Source organism: Akebia trifoliata, chromosome 5 (assembly GCF_017979445.1).
Source record: "Akebia trifoliata isolate Shusen 1 chromosome 5, ASM1797944v1, whole genome shotgun sequence".
NCBI classification, from domain to species: domain Eukaryota; kingdom Viridiplantae; phylum Streptophyta; class Magnoliopsida; order Ranunculales; family Lardizabalaceae; genus Akebia; species Akebia trifoliata.
The window spans coordinates 6,806,119-6,823,451 of record NC_141379.1 but is presented as its reverse complement, the minus strand read 5'-3'; the positions used below and the strand labels follow the sequence as shown (position 1 = coordinate 6,823,451).

Sequence of the window (17,333 nt, the reverse complement as noted above, 5' to 3'; positions counted from 1 at the left end):
ATCTCAATGTTTCTTTGTGTAATTGCATCTTATGTTTAGTTCTTTTTTTTATTCGTTTTCTAGTTCCGATTGCACCTGTTTTCTTAACACTAAGTTGAATTGTTATTCCCACTGAGAGTTAGCTGAGATGGTAAGAAGTGATTAGATTTGCTCCCTAAGTCGTGACATCGAGTCTCTATATGTCTCTCATGTAATACAAAAACTAGAATTCATACATAATTTTTTTTATAATCATTTTAATATTTATAGATAAATAATTTAATTTTATATCATATTTTTATTTAATATACTATATATATTTTTATAATATAAAATATTAATTAAGGTGATTTTATAGATAAATTAAAAAAATTAATATTTTATAATTTTAGAAAGCTGAAAACTACTAACTAAGGTGCTTATACCTAGCGAGATTGAAATTATATTTCTTTCGACAAAATGACCTTGATAGTAATGATGCTAAATGTAAAAGTGGAGGCTTTTTAGTCTTCCAAATTTTGGTGTAAATCAACCCCTTATCGGCATTCTCTCATCTTAATGGTAAAGATTAGGTATTATCATTTTGTTAAAAAAAGAAGAAGATATATTATAAAATAATAAGCTTACTCTCATTTAATTTTTTATTTTTTTTACTGAGTAAAAGATTGGACCAAATTTTAATAAAAACATCACCACAGGATCCTAAAAATCCATGAATTTATATTTTTTTCGAAAATCAACCAAACTCAAAAATATTAAAATAGGATTTGGGCTCAACCAATTTCTACCCCCATTGGAGGGTACGCCTCTTTAGGAATGGTTTATGGCTCACCCAAGTATGCCTTAACCCACCCATTGACATCCTTCAACATTTCATCTAGGGCTTAAAACAGGTCGGATACGATCTGATATGAGTATGTCTATATCTATATCCGAATTTTTTGAATTCGGATTCATATTCGGATTGAGATCCAACTTGGATCCTAATAGCTAAAATCATATCTGAATCATTTTATTTTATCAAATCCATATCCGAAATCGATTCTATTGAAATAATTTGTTCGGGTCAGGTAATGTCAAATTATTTAAAATTATTTTAAATAAAATTACTAAAATATGATCAAATGGTAACTTGAACTCAAGACCTCTTCATTCTAAAGAGAAGTATTGTCCACTATACCCAATTATTGTTGATTGATGGAAGATAATTTGAAAAATATAAAAATACAATTTGCAAAATAATATATCATTTAGATCTTGACAGATATAAGAATGAATCCATATCCAACCCGGATCTAAATCAAATCAAAAGACATCAACCCATATCTGAATTATATTTTAATTCGGATATACTTGATGGGACCAAATCTACTAAAATTGGATGAGGTGCAGATTCCGGATAAAATCCATCTCATTTTAAACCCTAATTTCATCCCCATTTTAATGCGGCCTTCGAAAGTCGAGACATCATCAAAGACATTAATTTACCAATATCTTTATTGAGAGGATTTGATGTTCTCCTTTGAAAACGTTACATGCCCAAGGCCCCCTAAACTTATAGGAGATCTTTGATGGATCTATATACCCAAACATCCAACTTCATCAGTGAATTTTAGTTATTAGATTTGATATATATATATATATATATATTTATGATTGATTATTATCCATTATTTAATAGTTTCGATAACATTTAAATCCCACCAATCGAAACAATTTTCGTTTATAAGACTTACAAAGAGATATCTGAATATCATGAGGTTAATTGAGCATTGATTGAATCTCCCACACTGCAATCTTAGAAAGATTACATCAAACTTTTTATGTTAATAAGAATAGTAAATTATATTTAATATTTAAGAAATATGAAGTCACACCGAGCTGACTTGGAGATGTGCACGAAACCAGAGTAGAGTATTTCTATACAAGTAGCTATCATGAATCTCGTGCTCATTTCGTCACTTGAACCGATTTAATACCAGAGCATTCAACACCGTACAAAAGGAGATCCTCTTCCAAAGTCAAAACACTTAAATTAAAACGGAAAATTACTTAAACGACCCTTGTGGAGGGGTTTCTTTCTAAATAATCCCTAAATTTTCAGGGATTGCTTAGTAGGACATTTAGTTAACTTTGTCTTTCTAAATGATCCCTGGACCTCACCGGTCACATTTTTCTCAATTAAATATCCTAACTATTTGAATTCATCGTTTTCTTCTAAAAATTAAAATTTTGACATCTCAATCGAATTTTAGAAATTTTATTCCATTAAAAAGGATTTAAAAAAGAAAAATAAGTTATTGTCAAGAGTTTTTTCAAATATTTTAAAGATGTTTGTAAAAAATTAGGATTTTTCCATTTTTTTCCTTAGTTTTTGGATGGAAAATCGATCAATAATGATTATTTTGGGTTGAAATCATTTAAACAAGTCGTTAGCTCAAGTTTCTAGTTGATCTTTCCTTGTATTTTAGTCGGAAAAACTTTGAAAATTGAAAATGAATGGGTTTTACCAGTGTCGAGTTCATCGCTTCTTATTTAAAAAAATGGTGAACTCGACAGTAAATAATGGTGAGTTCAACGGTAAAAATTATGAACTCGATAGTACAAAAGACCATTAAGAAAGAAAATTTTCAATAAATGTCTTGTCAAGCTAGCACACAAAACTTAGGGACTATTTAGAGGAAAAAATAAAAACCCTTCCATAAAGGATCCTTTAAGTAACTTTCCCTAAAATAAAATAATAACTCAAATTCACTTAATAAAATAAATTATGGGAAATTTTTGAATTGTTGATCACTATATGCTCCCCATACTAAATTATTCAGATGACATGATTGATGTATTTTTTAGTCTCTCTAGTCCCATTAATGCGTTATTGACTGCTCGATGAATCTACATAACATAATCCAATCAAATTGATGATTTCTAACTGTTGAATCCCTATCATTTTTCATCATGAACGAGATCATTTTTAAAGACACGGCCATATATATTAAGCCCTTGATGAAAATCATACAATCATATTGGCCATAAATTAATGATCATAAGCTGATTTTTTTTTTTTAGGTTCACGAAAGAGTAGATTGCCATGATTAACATAAAGAACATATTTGATATATCTGTGATCAACACCTTAGGTTTCCTCTAAATGTTTTATTTTTTCTTAAAAGTCATCTTAATTAGGTGTAGAAGGTGGTTCTCCTCAATGTGGACCAAGATGACCAAACTGCTCTTTAGTGTGACCAGCACACACATTTGGAAAAAAAAAGGGGAAAAGTAAAAGAAAATCCATTTTTATTCTCCATTTTTGCTGCCCAATTACTTATAAGTAAGAAAAGGAGTTGCTTTTCAAACTTGAATACTAGAATAAGACCAAGGGAAGATGAGGGGTAGGTGACTTGCTACTACACTGAAGAAAATATGTGACCAAGAATGGGTAGGTGACTTGCTACTACAGTGAAGAAAATATTTGACCAAGAATTCAAACCTCATGGTCAAGGATCATATTTTCTCTATATCTCACTAATGATGGCATGTCACATGTGGTTTTGCACATAAGTTAACAATTTTTTTTTTATTTCTATGAAGTTAAAATTATTTTTATAATTAATTTAGAGATTTTATTAAAACTTTTAAATACTTATTTAGAGTATTAGAGATGAAGCATTGTAATAAAATATACCGATAGATAATGTAGGCGTGGCCATTACTTACTCAATTAATTGTCGAATGTTATAAGGAATAAAATTATCTAATAATAAACCCTTTTACTTAATAAGGGGGGAGGGAGGGGGAATTTAGACATTTTCATTAGATTTTTGTCAACATAAATGACTTAAGTGTCATCATCTTCAACCTCTAGCCAAAAGCCCTTAATTTTAATTTTTCTCAAAATACTTATCATCTTCAAGTTGTTAGTCCTAGGATAAATTATTTAAGTCTATTCTACCTAATCTTTAATCTCTAGTAAAAAATTGTGATTCTTCTACCTTAAAAATACATCATTCTACTTCTCTAAAGTGCATATCTTGCAATTTGAAAGAGACGGGATTTTAATGTTCTAAATAAGGATAATACCTTTCCCGTAAAGTTGAAGATGACTGATTTTGAAGAGAAAATCGGGAACTTTGGTTAGAGGTTGAAGATGAGGGCATTTAAGTTATTTATGATTGTCTTTCATAGAAGACCTACGTCAAGGGCATGTCATGGTCTCTCTAATATTGCACCAAACATTCATGGAATTATTGTCCTAAAATCAATGTCGTCTTTTGCACCGTTTCTTATTAGGTTCGACCAGGTAGATGGTTGTGTTTGTTTGTTGGATTAGAAGCTGCATACTTCTGGTCCTAGTCGCAAAGGGTGACAATTCTTAACATGGCCCACGGACACGACTCGGAAAACAATACGAGGTTAACAATTTGGATTGAGTCTAATTATGTTCAAATTGTAATCTTGTTGACCCATCTAAGTTGATAATTAAACATTTGAGTTCGGGACACCAACATGTCTAACCCATTAAATTATCATGTCATCAATGTGTTGTATTGACCTATGTACAAATCGACCCATATTGGCCCACTTAAGGACATGGAGGTGTATACGAACCATAGATGTTTTTCATCGAGATACAAACGAAAAACATGTATGGTTTTATGTGCACCTCAACATTAGAAAGTGTGAAATGAGGTCAATCTTGAGGTCACTCTGGCACAACTCTTAATTTAGGGTAGTGGTAGGTTGATAAACACAGATTATAATTATCTTCAAATTGTAATCAAGTTTATATTCATGTTCGAGTATAAATCATGTCTTGCCACAGGTTATGTGTGTCAACCTGAATACAACATAAGCCAACCTATTTATTAAATGGGGTTAAACAGGTCGTGTGGTGTTACCTATTTAACAAATGTGTCGATTTGGGTTGGGTAAAATTTTAGAATACCCTTACCTCAACACGACCCATTACCACCCCTACTAGCACCTAATCAGAGCTAGGGCTACAACTTGGGGTGGGGGGGTGGGGGTGCAGATCTCGAATCCGATGGATTGAACCCAATCTTGGGTCATGTCTAGGCATAGGTAGCTTGGGTTTGGTCAACAAAAAAAAAAAAAAAAAATTTGGGTTCGGACAACAACAAAAAAATGCCCAAGTAAAATCAGGTTGGGCATAGGCATAGGTATCGGGCAACCCAGTTTGCCTGAACCCAAACTTAATATGATTATAATTTACAAAAAAAAAATTCTTATTTTGATTTCTTTCACTCATAAATCAGATTTCAATATGTATACTTTTGTTTATCTATATGTTGAAATTAATGTGTGATTATTTTCATTAAATAAATAATCATCTTTGTTATTAATACTTTGTTTTAAGTGTAATTCTATATTATCATAAAATGATTATATTACAACTTTAAATATTTTTCTTTTCTTGAAAATTGTGATTATTAATAAAAAATGATTATTTTAGTTAATTTTATTATTTTTCTTCTCTCATTAAATTTGCTTATAATTTTGTGTATATAAACTTTTGAAACTTATTTTTAAGGAAAAAAAATTATAAATTTTTAGTTCTTTTACACCATTTATCTCTATATAAACCTTAGTACTAAATTACCTAATATTAATTAGGAATTAACTCGACCAACTTGACTTGGGTAGGATTCAGGTTGAGCATTTCATGCCTGAGGTGGGGTTGGGCAAGGGTGCGGGTTGGTGTTTGTCAAGTTTGGATTGGACACGGATTGATCCCCAACCCGCCCAAGTTGCAGCCCTAATCGGCGCTGCCAAAGACAAGGGCTAGGGCCTTGATCCTTAGCCCGCAAAGCAGTGGTGGGTCCATAATTCTCAAGCCCATTAAACCTGGCTGAGTCTTAATGTAGCATCTAATCTGTAGAGTTTCATGGTAAGATGCAATGAAAATCCTTTCCGGACCATAAGTTTCTAAAGATATTTTGGTGGAGAACATTTGGATTTTTCTTTTGATTTAAAAATTTCATGTACGATACATATTGTTGTAGCATTGTACATTTAATTTTCTCTAGTACGAAACAAAGCCCAAGGTTGATCTGGGCCCATGTAGGTTAGGCTAGGATTGGCCGGTTTAAAGTAAATCGAAGTTTATGGTTGAATTAGAGAGCAACCCATCTCTTTATGGTTGGATTTGGGCTGAGCTAAAATCGGCCAGAGCTTGGCCAACCTAACTAACTAGGGCTGTCAATGAGATGGGCTATAAGCTATTTGGTCCAAAAGGAAGCCAATACCAGCTAATGGTTGGATCAAGTCAAGCCTAATAAAAATGACATAAGTTCAATCTCAACTCTACCTGCAAGTAGTCGGGCCTACTTATAGGGACAAAATTCTCCATTTATTTTATTTTCATTTTTGAAAAAGTCGCAATTAATTCACGCTTATTTCATTCAACGATTTAATCCCAAATCATTAACAAAGCTCTGAAAAATATGTTTTATACTATATTTTAATAAGAAATTTTGTTTAATATTTATTAAGTAGTAATATATATTCTTTTTCCACTGTAAACCTACACCCTCACCACCTCACCTCTCAACCCAACCTTTAAGCCTATTGGACCTAAACCACTTCACCTCTTAACCCAATCCAAAGTCACTACCCTATTCTAAGCTTAAGTCTCAATCCAAGCCCAATGATCATCACCAATTACCACAAATGATCCAAGATCATCACAATGGGACACATGTCACCACCACCATCCACCTCATTAATCCATCTACCAATCCCATCACCTCTCTCTAAAAAGTTAAATTATCCATACTCATGTCATAACCTACCCCATCATTTTATCAAAATCCCTCATCACAAGTCACCCCCACACTCATTTTCCCTAATCAACTCACTTAACACACATCCCCACACTTCTTTGACATACGTCACTATTTCCTCCACCCTCCTAAAAAATCAACAATCACTTTTTTACATCCGCATTCTTTTAACCAAAATCTACTTCATTCAACCCACCTAATACTTAACCCAAATGGGTTGAAAGATCCAACCCATTTGAATCACAAGCTATCCATTTATATCCTTTTCACCCCATTAATTTACACACACCATATTCACAAACCTCACATCATTTTATCACTTTTCACCTTTTTACCTCATTTTACCCCTAAAAGTCCCCTCAAAAGTCTTATAAAATCCTTCCATTCTTACCACAAAAGATTCCAAGTCTTGAAATTTTTATCAAGCTTCAACCCTTAAGACTTTAGCTCTCTATCAAGCCTTACTTTCCCTCAATTCTCTCAACTCTCTTTCCTCCTCTCTCGTTACCTCTTCACTCATATTCATCAACCATAAAACCTTTACTCTATAAATATATCAAGACTAAGATCAAGAAGTTTACCTTGACGATCAAGAAGAAGACCCAAAGGAAATCAAGTCAAGAAAGGTAAAGTAAGGCCTAAAAAAAGAAATAAATAATTTCCCCTCCTTTACTTCTTCCCTCTACTTTTTATTTTTATTTAGAACAACCCTAAGATGTAGTTTGAACTCTTTTATACTTTTGGTAGATTGGACTTCGACTCGATCGAAAGGGTAAAAGTTGAAAATCTTTTTAAAAATATTTCTTAAAAATTCCTACACTAGTGCACACACCACAAAAGTGCTTTGAGATTAAGGCCTTGGGCCCTTTCCTTATGGAAATGAGCCCTTGACCAAAAAGTCTGCATTAAAAAAAAAAAAAATTCCAACGATATGGACTATGATAGGGGCCATTTCTCAATAAAGAAATAAGCCCTCTTTGGTTTAAACTGAAATCAAAGTCCCTCGCACTCGAGGGCACAAATCAATTTTATCTTTATATTTTTCAAAATGACCGAATCTGAAATTATCACCTATGGTGGAAGGAATAGGGTGTTTAACATCTTTCCTATTCTCTAATATGAATTCCTTTACCTAGATCTTAGGTAGACTAATAACCCTTATCTGTACGAAAGTCACTACAAATGAAAAATGATTTAAAAAAAAAAGAATGGTGACGACTCCATATATAAGTAGGAGAGATCTTCGGACTCGAAAATCTCATGTCTACGTATATGTATATCTATAAATCACAAAAAAAATTAACACACAATTGGGGTGGTGTTAGCAGAAGTTGGTGTAACAATATAAACTTTCTTTATTTAATATTTAGTACACACCGTTAATCGTTGGTTGCACACCAAACTTTAATTAATTTTGTGTGTGGTTTTTTTGAACCTCTGTGATCTTACAAGTTTCACTTCAATATGTAGCCTTCTAGGATTTAAAATTTTTTCATTTTGTTATACTCTTGGATTTCTTGTTCTTGTTGACTTTACTTGTGATATATTTTTCGCATGATTGATTTTGCATGTGTTCTCTTTGGATCTAATTTACAGTGTTATTTCTCCAATCTCTTTTAAGATTTAAAAAATAATAATAATAATAATAATATCAACCTATGTTTGAATATCATCTTTTGGATTTTCATGATTTCTGATCTACCCAATGTGTCCAAAGAGATATTTGTTTCTATTTCTATAATGTATAATCCTTGTACTTCTGTTTACTCTTTTGCAATTGATCTTCTTTCAAATAGAAAGAAGAAAAGAATTATAAAATAAGAGTACAACATTTAAATTAATAAAAAAATTGGAGTGTAATCATCCAATTAGAGTGCAAAAGAGAATTTTTAAGCAATAAAGTGCAATTGGTGGTGTGCAACTAGTAGGTCCATGATAATAATAATAAATAAATAAATAAAGAGAGTTTCTATTGCCCCTACCACCTTTTGCTCACAATCCTAAATGTGCGCTAATTTTGTATTGATCTACATATAAGTGGGGGTGGCGTTAACAAAAGTTGGTGTGGCAATATAATCTTTCTAAATAAAATTATATAATTTATCGGACCAAGCCTCTCGATACGTGTAACTCTCAATCCTAGGGCCTCCTTAAACGTGAATTGGATCTAATCCAACCCAATAACTACATGGGCCAAATAACCCTGCACAAACTCAGCCCACGGCTCCACGCCAGACCGACAGTCCGCGTCTCGGGCATCGTAGCGTAGGAAATGGCTTCGAAGCGGCCATCCCTCTTCAAAATTTCCAAAGAACCCCTCTCCTTTGAATTACACGTGGCACGTCAAGAGTTAATTCTGAATTTAAACGAAGATGTAGGTATAAAATTAATAGAAAATACCACGTGTCTTGTAATGAGGAGTGTTTCTTCGAAATTTGAAGAGGGCAGGCCACTTCAAAGTTGGATTCCGCATCTTAGCACTGGACAGTGGAGACACAAAATCCTTGCTAAGTATTAAATTCCAAAAATACCCTGAAATGGAATATTTCCACTTTTATCTTTATTGGGATGAGCGCCACATTTTATTACACCAGATAGAGAGAGAGAGAGACAGAGAAAGAGAGAGAGAGAGGTGTTACAGTGTGTTGGAGAGCTCTTCCATCCGAGGGAGTACAGAGGAGAGACTCTGTAAGTGGTAGCGAAGAGGAGGGGCAACAATGGAAAAAGCTCTAACAAAAGTAGGAAGCTTGAAAGTGGGAAGCATATGGATCTCAAAAAAAGCCAAAGAAGAGATCTCTAACATCACTGAAGACCTCACTGTAACCATACATTTCCATTTTCTTCCCTCTCTAAAAATATATATCTTCTTTTGTGGGTACTTTGTTGCATATTTTCATTGCTTGACATTTTTGGATTTCTAATGAATGTGTTTGGTCTTTGATTCATATAATGCTGCTTGATTTAAGACTACCCACTTGATGATTTTCAATTATTTTCTCAAATTTCACTTGTGGGTTTGAAGATCTGAATGATTTCTTGCAAAATTACAATAAAAATGATAATGGGTTGTACTTTTTTCTTTCTTTCTGGATTTGGCTTAATGGTACTACCCAGACAATAATCTTTTGTTAATTTTTTGTTGTTTTTCCAAAATGACATGAAAATGCAAAATTTCTAGACAAACTAAAAGATGGATTCTGATGGAAATTTAGAACAGAGATAAAAATATTTTTTGTTCAATTTCAGTTAATTTTGTACTGGGCATCTGCAATTTTTAGTACATTTTAAATGGAAAAAAGAAAAGAGAAAATAGATTAGTTTTGAAGCAAATGAGTCAAGTTTCACATAGATCAAATAGTTCTCTGAGTTGCTTTGCTTGTTTCAGTTTCCTTTTTATTTTAGAAAACCCATTTGATCTAGTATTTTTTTTAATGGTTGACTCATCTATTCAAGAGCTTAAAAAAAAAAAAAAAAAAAAAAAAAAAAGAGGAAAACATCCATCCATACTGTCCACCTTATTAATTTCTGTTTTTGGGTATTTTGAGAGAAGATAACTAACGTGCTTGTGTGTTAAAAAGGGACTGATTTCTCTAGGATTTCTTCAACGCACACACAAACACACACAAACAAAAGAGAAGCAGTACAGGGCACTTCATTATTTATAAGTAATGTCGGGATTTGTTGTGAATTTGGAGTCCAAATCAAAGGAGGGGAGAGGCTTCCATTTGTATCCGTTTTTGCTAATCATTGTTCAACCATTGAATGGTCGACTAAACCGTTTTTGTCTCCAAGTTCGAATTGGGATTTGTTTCTCCTTGTAATTTTGGGTCCTATAAATAGAGGGGTTGGGATGAGGCAAATACATCCAAGAAATCCAAAGTTACATTCAAGAGACATTCTGAGGCATCCCAAGCCAATGTTACCTTGACATGTGGCATGGATGCTATTTTTCAAGTTGCTCAACATGAAAACCTATGAAAATTCCAATACAAAGACACAACTATACAAATATTAACTTGGGGGGGTACAAGGTCTCCTAGGTGGTACTCTAGTAATTTGTGGAATGTTAAGAAAATTTGGAGCGGTATAGCTGCCCAAGTTACTATAATACAAGATCCACACTTTTAATATGATTTCATTTGAGGAAAAAATTAGGGATAATTGGTTCTACTGTACACGTGGAAAGTTCCTAAGGTGTTTTGTGTCATGCTATGAAATGTTGTGTCATTTTGGAAGTGCCAAGGTAACATTGTCTTACATGCACTCTAGGTGTGTGGAAAAGTATCCTTGGTATATCCAGATAATTAGTGAGGGTTACTCTAGGGAATTAGAGTGGTCGTCTTTGTGTATTGGGGGTTTCTCCAGATAATTGGAGGGTATCCAATTTAAAAGTATTTGAAGTCAAGTGAGATTTTTGGCTTTGGAGGGTATTCCAGTGTTTAGGATTTGCATGAAGGGATCTAGGGATTGGGGATGTGGATTGAGTGAAAATTTTTGAGCACAAATGATTTGGTCTATCTTCTAACTTGCTCAATGTACATTGTGGAACTTCTCGATCATTGGTACCCATGGGTATGTAAACCTTAGTGATGAATTACATAAATTCTATCTCGTGCTATTATTTCTTGAGAATTATTGGTATGCTGCTGATGCGTTGGGTACTCTATTCTAAGGTGAGCCTGGCCTTGGTTCTAATAATTGGTGAGAGCTATGTACTTTTTGAGAACTGATCTTCCTCTGGTATTATAAATTTTGTTATTAAGGTTTGATAGGGCCAATTGGCCTAACTAAGACAAAGCATCTTGGCAAAGGTAGATGGATAATATATCTATCTTGTTGAAATTCAGAGTGTTATGTTCATTAGATTTTAATGTTTTTGGGGTTGTAGCTCATCAAAGATGTGTCCCCCCAACCAAAAGGTGAAAGTTTGTGTTTTCCTATCGTGGGAAGCCCCTTTCTTATATAAAATCAGTGTAACCCATCTTATTTGTTGGGTGTCGTATATGTTAAATCAACTGTGAAATTAGTAATTTTCCTACCATTTCTTATCACATTATAAATGGCAAAAGGCGTGTAAGTTTGCTCATTTGCCGAGAAAAAATTTCTCTATAAAGTGGATTATTTGTGTTTGTCCGCACTTGGGAAAGTTATGGAGAATGGGATACCATAATTGAACTTTTAGTGGCTTGCCGTCTGAGGTGGTAATGACAAGTCGACAACAATTGATGTCGGTGACGGTGCTTTGGGGTGTAGAAGGGTGATAGTGATGAGAAAGGGAAGTATGGTTTGTGATTGAAAATGAACAACATTTTCTTGGGCTCGTAGGAAAATCCTTTCCCAAGGGGTTGGGCGAATGATTTCCTATTCCTACCAATCAAAAAAATATTCTTGGGGAGAAATTGATTTCAAATGAGCAAAAATTGCTGATTTCCTTACGAAATCACTTTGCAAGTACACCAAAACCCGTTCAACACAATGTTGTTCCGTGATGGGATAATGAGTTTTTCTGGATCAGATGCAATAAGGGATATTATTGAGACAGCTAAATAAGCCTCACATATTTATTCTTTGGCTGGCTATCTGTCTATTCTCAGTTTCCAAAGTATTATTGCGAAACTTGAAACAAATGACTAAACCCCATGACAGAATATTAGTGTTCACTTGGCATGTGTTTGTTGATGCATTTGTTGCTACTGGCTTTATTATTTATTATTAACAATGCTTATAATTGCAGTCTTTCTCAAATACTGTTGAAGAGAAGGCAAAATGGATATTTAACAAGCTAAAAGGTATGGAATTACTTTTAACGTAAATCTTCTTCTCGGTTTAAGTAAATAAAATTATATTCAATGATTTCTTTCTTAACTCCTAAATATGCTGTCATTTATTGAATTCTACGTCAATTATATATATACACACACATATATATAAAGGGAGGGAAATCTCTTAAGTGGACAAAGTCTTATGATCCAAACTATTTTAGTTGTCACATCCTTTGACAATAAAAAAGTGTATGGAATGGATGCCCTAAACTTGGTATTCATGAATGTGGCAATTAGATTAATGGGTTGCTTGTGGGGGTCAGTCGGTTTGTTTTTAACTATGACCTTCTTAGATAGGGAGATAAGATGTCAAGGGCTTACTTTCCCATATCGAATATGACCATAATGAGGGGTTTAAACATCAGTTTTAATAGTAAAACTCAGTCACCAACAGCACACAAGGAGAATAACTCAACACAACAGTTGCAATGCTCTGCTAGTAGCAGCAGTTCTAGAAGCAGGAGAGAGGTTTGGCATTTGTTGAATTTGAGTTATGTTTTTGGAGGGTTGAGGGTCTGATTAGCTAAAGGAAACGGAAAGGGCTGCCACTGTTTGTAAATGAAGATGATCATCGTTTCATGGTACATGTGGAGCTTGGGATAGAGATGGATTGATCGATCTCCCACTTTTGGGTTCTATGTTTACTTGGTCCATCCAACAACGATGCGAACCTTTCCATGTACAAGCTTGATCAATTTCTCATCTCCATTGCCTGAGAATCTCATGACTCCAATGTCACTCATGAAGCGTTCTCCATACCAATTTCTGATCACACTTTTGTGTTGTTGAACTGGGGGGCTGTGAGACACCGGTCCTCCAATTCGCACTTCTAACTCATATGATTTACAGATACTTGCTAGAGCCCGTTGGATACACATAAAAAAGTAACTTTTTTTTACTTTTGAAAGTTAAAAAGTTTGTTTGGATTCATTTTAGCAAACTACTTTTTTAAAGTAAAAATCCTAACTTTTTAAAAAGCAAAAGGAAATTTCTTTCTACTTTCAAAAAGTTACTTTCTCCCAAAGCTATTTTCTACTTTTATCTAAACGGGCTCTTAGTGGGTGCTTGGAAGCTTGGTGGGCACTTATTGTCGATATTGAGCTATGGGACCCGTTTGGATAAAAAGTAGAAAGTAGCAAGGAACAAAGTAGCTTTGGGAGAAGGTAACTTTTAGAAAGTAGAAAGTAGTTTCCTTTTTCTTTTAAAAAGTTAAGATTTTTACTTTTTAAAAGTAGTTTTCTAAAATGAATCCAAACAAGCTTTTTAACTTTCAAAAGTAAAAAAAAAGTTAAAATTTTTTTTATGTGTATCTAAATGGGCTCATTGTCTTTTGGAGGAAGTTGAAATCCTTGAAGCAAGATTCTAAATAATGGCAGAGAAACATCTTGGGCTGTCTAGGTTAGAATATAGGTTCGTAACTAGAAGAAATCACAGAGATTGATAGGATGAAGTGTGGGAAGAGAGTAGTGGAAACCAAGGTGGAATTCCATAAGTTGGCCAATATGGCGGAAATCAGCTGTAGACATGGCTCTAGAGTTATAGATGGCTTTAAGAAAGCAACAAAAGTATAAAATTTTGCCATCACATAGCTAGGAGAACAACTAGAATACCTTTTAAAGTTATTGGTGGAGGAAAAGATACAGGGAGGGCTATTGTTGATTTCTACAAGAGGATTTACTTTGAGCATAGCTGCCAAGTTGGGGTTTGAGAATAAGCCAGCAAGGGAAATTTTCAAAAATTCAGAAAAAGGGTAAAAAATCGAGCTAGGGTTATTTTTGTATAATTGTTCTGACTAAGTAGTGCTCTTATATTTATATCATCAAATCCTATATTAAAATATAATAATAAATCATCGAACTCCATATTTATTTCATTTGTACATACACGATCTGTAAAATCTCCACTACATATTGAAGATCTGTACTGTTCAAAATATAAAAAAGATTACAATCATGAGTGCAACTTTGGATTCATCAACTGGTCAAAATCATCAATTCAATATCATCTTCATTGGCAAAATGGTCATCTTCATCTTCATCAAGGTCATCTCCTCTTATTGGTGCATCAAGACCATCTTTCATTGAACACTATTTTCCCTCTTCAGGTATAAACCACGATAGCAAATGGGGTTACTGGAAAATATGTTCCCAACGTACCACGAAAATGAGTTCCTCTATTTTTGCTCTAATAGGAAGACCATCTTTCATGGAACACTATTTTCCCTCTTCGGATATAAACCACGATAGCAAATGGGGTTATTGGAAAATTTGTTCCCAACGTACCACGAAAATGAGTTCCTCTATTTTTGCACTAATGGGAAGATATTCAAACACCAAGTTTCAATACCCAATTAGATGAGGACAATAAGAACAATTTTCAAGGTGTGTTGAAAATCTAGTCTGAAATCTACTTTATAGAAGTCAAGGTGACTGTTCAAACAACAATCATGATTGTTGCCTCAACAATCACGACTTGGATGAATAAGAATTCTTGAGTTCTATCATATTCAATGTCACGATCAAGTTAGAGGGTTGTACCCTTTTGGGTAAACATCATCCTTCAATGGTGAAATCTTCCTAAAGACCAAGCTTGTTTGAGCATGGTCAAATCCGTTTAACCAACAGTCAAGTATCTAAAGGTCAACTCATGTCCGATGACCAATTTGATCGACCATTAAATGGTTGAGATCAAAGATTGGAGATACATTTGGCAAAAAGAAGTGTCCTCAAGACTCTGTATGGGCAAATTGCAAAATGCGTCTCATGAGTACCACTAAACATACATGTGTGCGCGAGTGCTTAAACACACGGATTTGCCACCACCTAGTGCACGCATCCAAGCCTTTCCTTAAAGTAACAAAGTAATAAAGAAAGGTTTTACAGCTTGAGGGACTCCTCTTCCTTCCAAAAGGATTGAGACACAAAATCCTTTTAAAATACAAATACTATAGTAACAACTGGTTGCTTTTGAAAATCAAACCCAATTAGATGATACTTTTGAAATTAAAAGCAAAAAAAACGAAGAGAAAGTTTGCCATATTTTACATGTTTTTAGTATATGAAGATCTAACATATCTGTTTATTACTGCAGGCAAGCCTGAGAAGGCCTTGCCTGATCTCCTTCGAGAATATAACCTACCACCAGGCCTCTTCCCTCGGAACATAACCTGTTATGAGTTTGATCCATCAAAGGCCAAGCTGATTGTGTACTTGCCATCCACATGTGAGGTAAGCTTTAAGGACTCTTCAGTGATTAGGTATGCCACTCGTGTCAAAGGTATACTTATGAGGGGAAAGCTCACCGGGATAGAAGGAATGAAGACGAAGCTCTTGGTATGGGTTAAAGTCACCAATGTTGCCGTTGAGAGCTACAAGTCTGACAAGGTCTGTTTCACGGCTGGCGTGAAGAAGTCGAGGCCCAAGGAAGCATATGAAGTGCCTAGCAATGCTGTCAAAGTAGAGGAATTTTGAGGGGAGGGTATGTCATACATCCATCACCATTTTTTATTAGATCATCTAAATTATTAGTGATAGTTTTCATATTGTATGAAAAGGTTCATATGTTCTCAGTATCTACAGCATTTTGTGTCGCGGAGATAGGTGTAGGCCTGTCGAAACAGACATATACTAAAGATCATGATCAAATGATCTTAACCATCCAAAAAGTTCGATGTTGTAGACAATTACAATTTTTATCTCACCGTTTAATAGAGTTAGACACATCTTTATTTGTACTATGTCCTACGTACTACCTAAGTTTGTTGTTGACTAAAAAGTTAAAAATAATGTTGTTTTAATTTCATTTATACTTAGTTGTCCAAGGTGATAATCATTTTTATTAACAATTTCTAATCCTTTGATTATAACCGTAGGATCTAAAATAGTTTCTATCCCAAAAACTAATGGAATTTCTTTCCAAACTCGAATACTTGAAAACGAGTAATGGAGATCAGAGGAGCTTTGGACCAACTAATTCTTCAATCTCGATTATCAGACTTGTCAAATCTTTAATATTTGTCATGTGCCATTCGTGCAGTTGATTTCTTAGAATAAAGAACAAAAGAAATAGTGATGATTAGAGAGAATCAGAGAAATTATGTTCATTTGTTGAGGACTTTAGATTAGAAGAGATTGTTTAGAATAATAAAATTATAGAGAGTAAATATGGAGAGAAACTAAGTATTGAAGGAAAAAAAAATCTGAACTTGATAATATATTTATAAATAAATTACTGAAAATTATATCAATTAACTCTAGGGAGGGCAGGGCAGTTTTGCCATTTTATATTTGGCATGGTCATAGACAATAAGGTATGCTTAGTTATTTTTAACTCTAGGGAGGCATGTTTTAGTAACCCAATTAATGAGGGAGGTGAGTCCGAAAAGGATTTTTTTAGGGAAAATTACTTAAAGGACCCTCACGGAGGGACTATTTTATAAATAGTCTCTAAGTTTTCACGGTTTGTTGAACAGGACATTTAGTAAACTTTTTCTTTCTAAATGGTCTCCGAACATCATTTTCACCAAATATCTCACCCGAACTACTTAAACTACACTAACCTCCGAACTCACCACTATTTTCATAAAAAAACTTGATTTCTGACATCCAATTGTTGTGTAAGAGTCACCATTTGCATCGGAGAAGGTAAGAGAAGCTTGAATTTATGTTTTGTGAGGGTTTTATCAGTCGGTTTGAAGATGTATGATTGGTTATTTGAAGTATTTTTAACATAA

The 17,333-nt window shown here is 33.9% G+C and overlaps 1 protein-coding gene across 1 annotated transcript; it reads left to right on the top strand.

Moving 5' to 3' along the window:
- The first annotated feature begins 9,361 nt into the window (after positions 1-9,361).
- Positions 9,362-16,406, top strand: LOC147401312 (uncharacterized protein At5g01610-like). Its single transcript, XM_086442534.1, has 3 exons — positions 9,362-9,598; positions 12,514-12,568; positions 15,692-16,406. Exons 1-3 carry the CDS (start codon positions 9,497-9,499, stop codon positions 16,069-16,071), a joined length of 537 nt encoding a protein of 178 aa, XP_086298660.1. The 5' UTR covers positions 9,362-9,496; the 3' UTR covers positions 16,072-16,406.
- The last annotated feature ends 927 nt before the right edge of the window (positions 16,407-17,333 follow it).

What these genes read in the sequence shown, in the direction of transcription:
- LOC147401312 (XM_086442534.1), top strand. Translation starts at nt 9,497, where the DNA reads ATGGAAAAAGCTCTAACAAAAGTAGGAAGCTTGAAAGTGGGAAGCATA. An exon ending in ACATCACTGAAGACCTCACT is followed by an intron (nt 9,599 to 12,513) that starts GTAACCATACAT and finishes TTATAATTGCAG; the next exon opens with TCTTTCTCAAATACTGTTGA. An exon ending in GATATTTAACAAGCTAAAAG is followed by an intron (nt 12,569 to 15,691) that starts GTATGGAATTAC and finishes TTATTACTGCAG; the next exon opens with GCAAGCCTGAGAAGGCCTTG.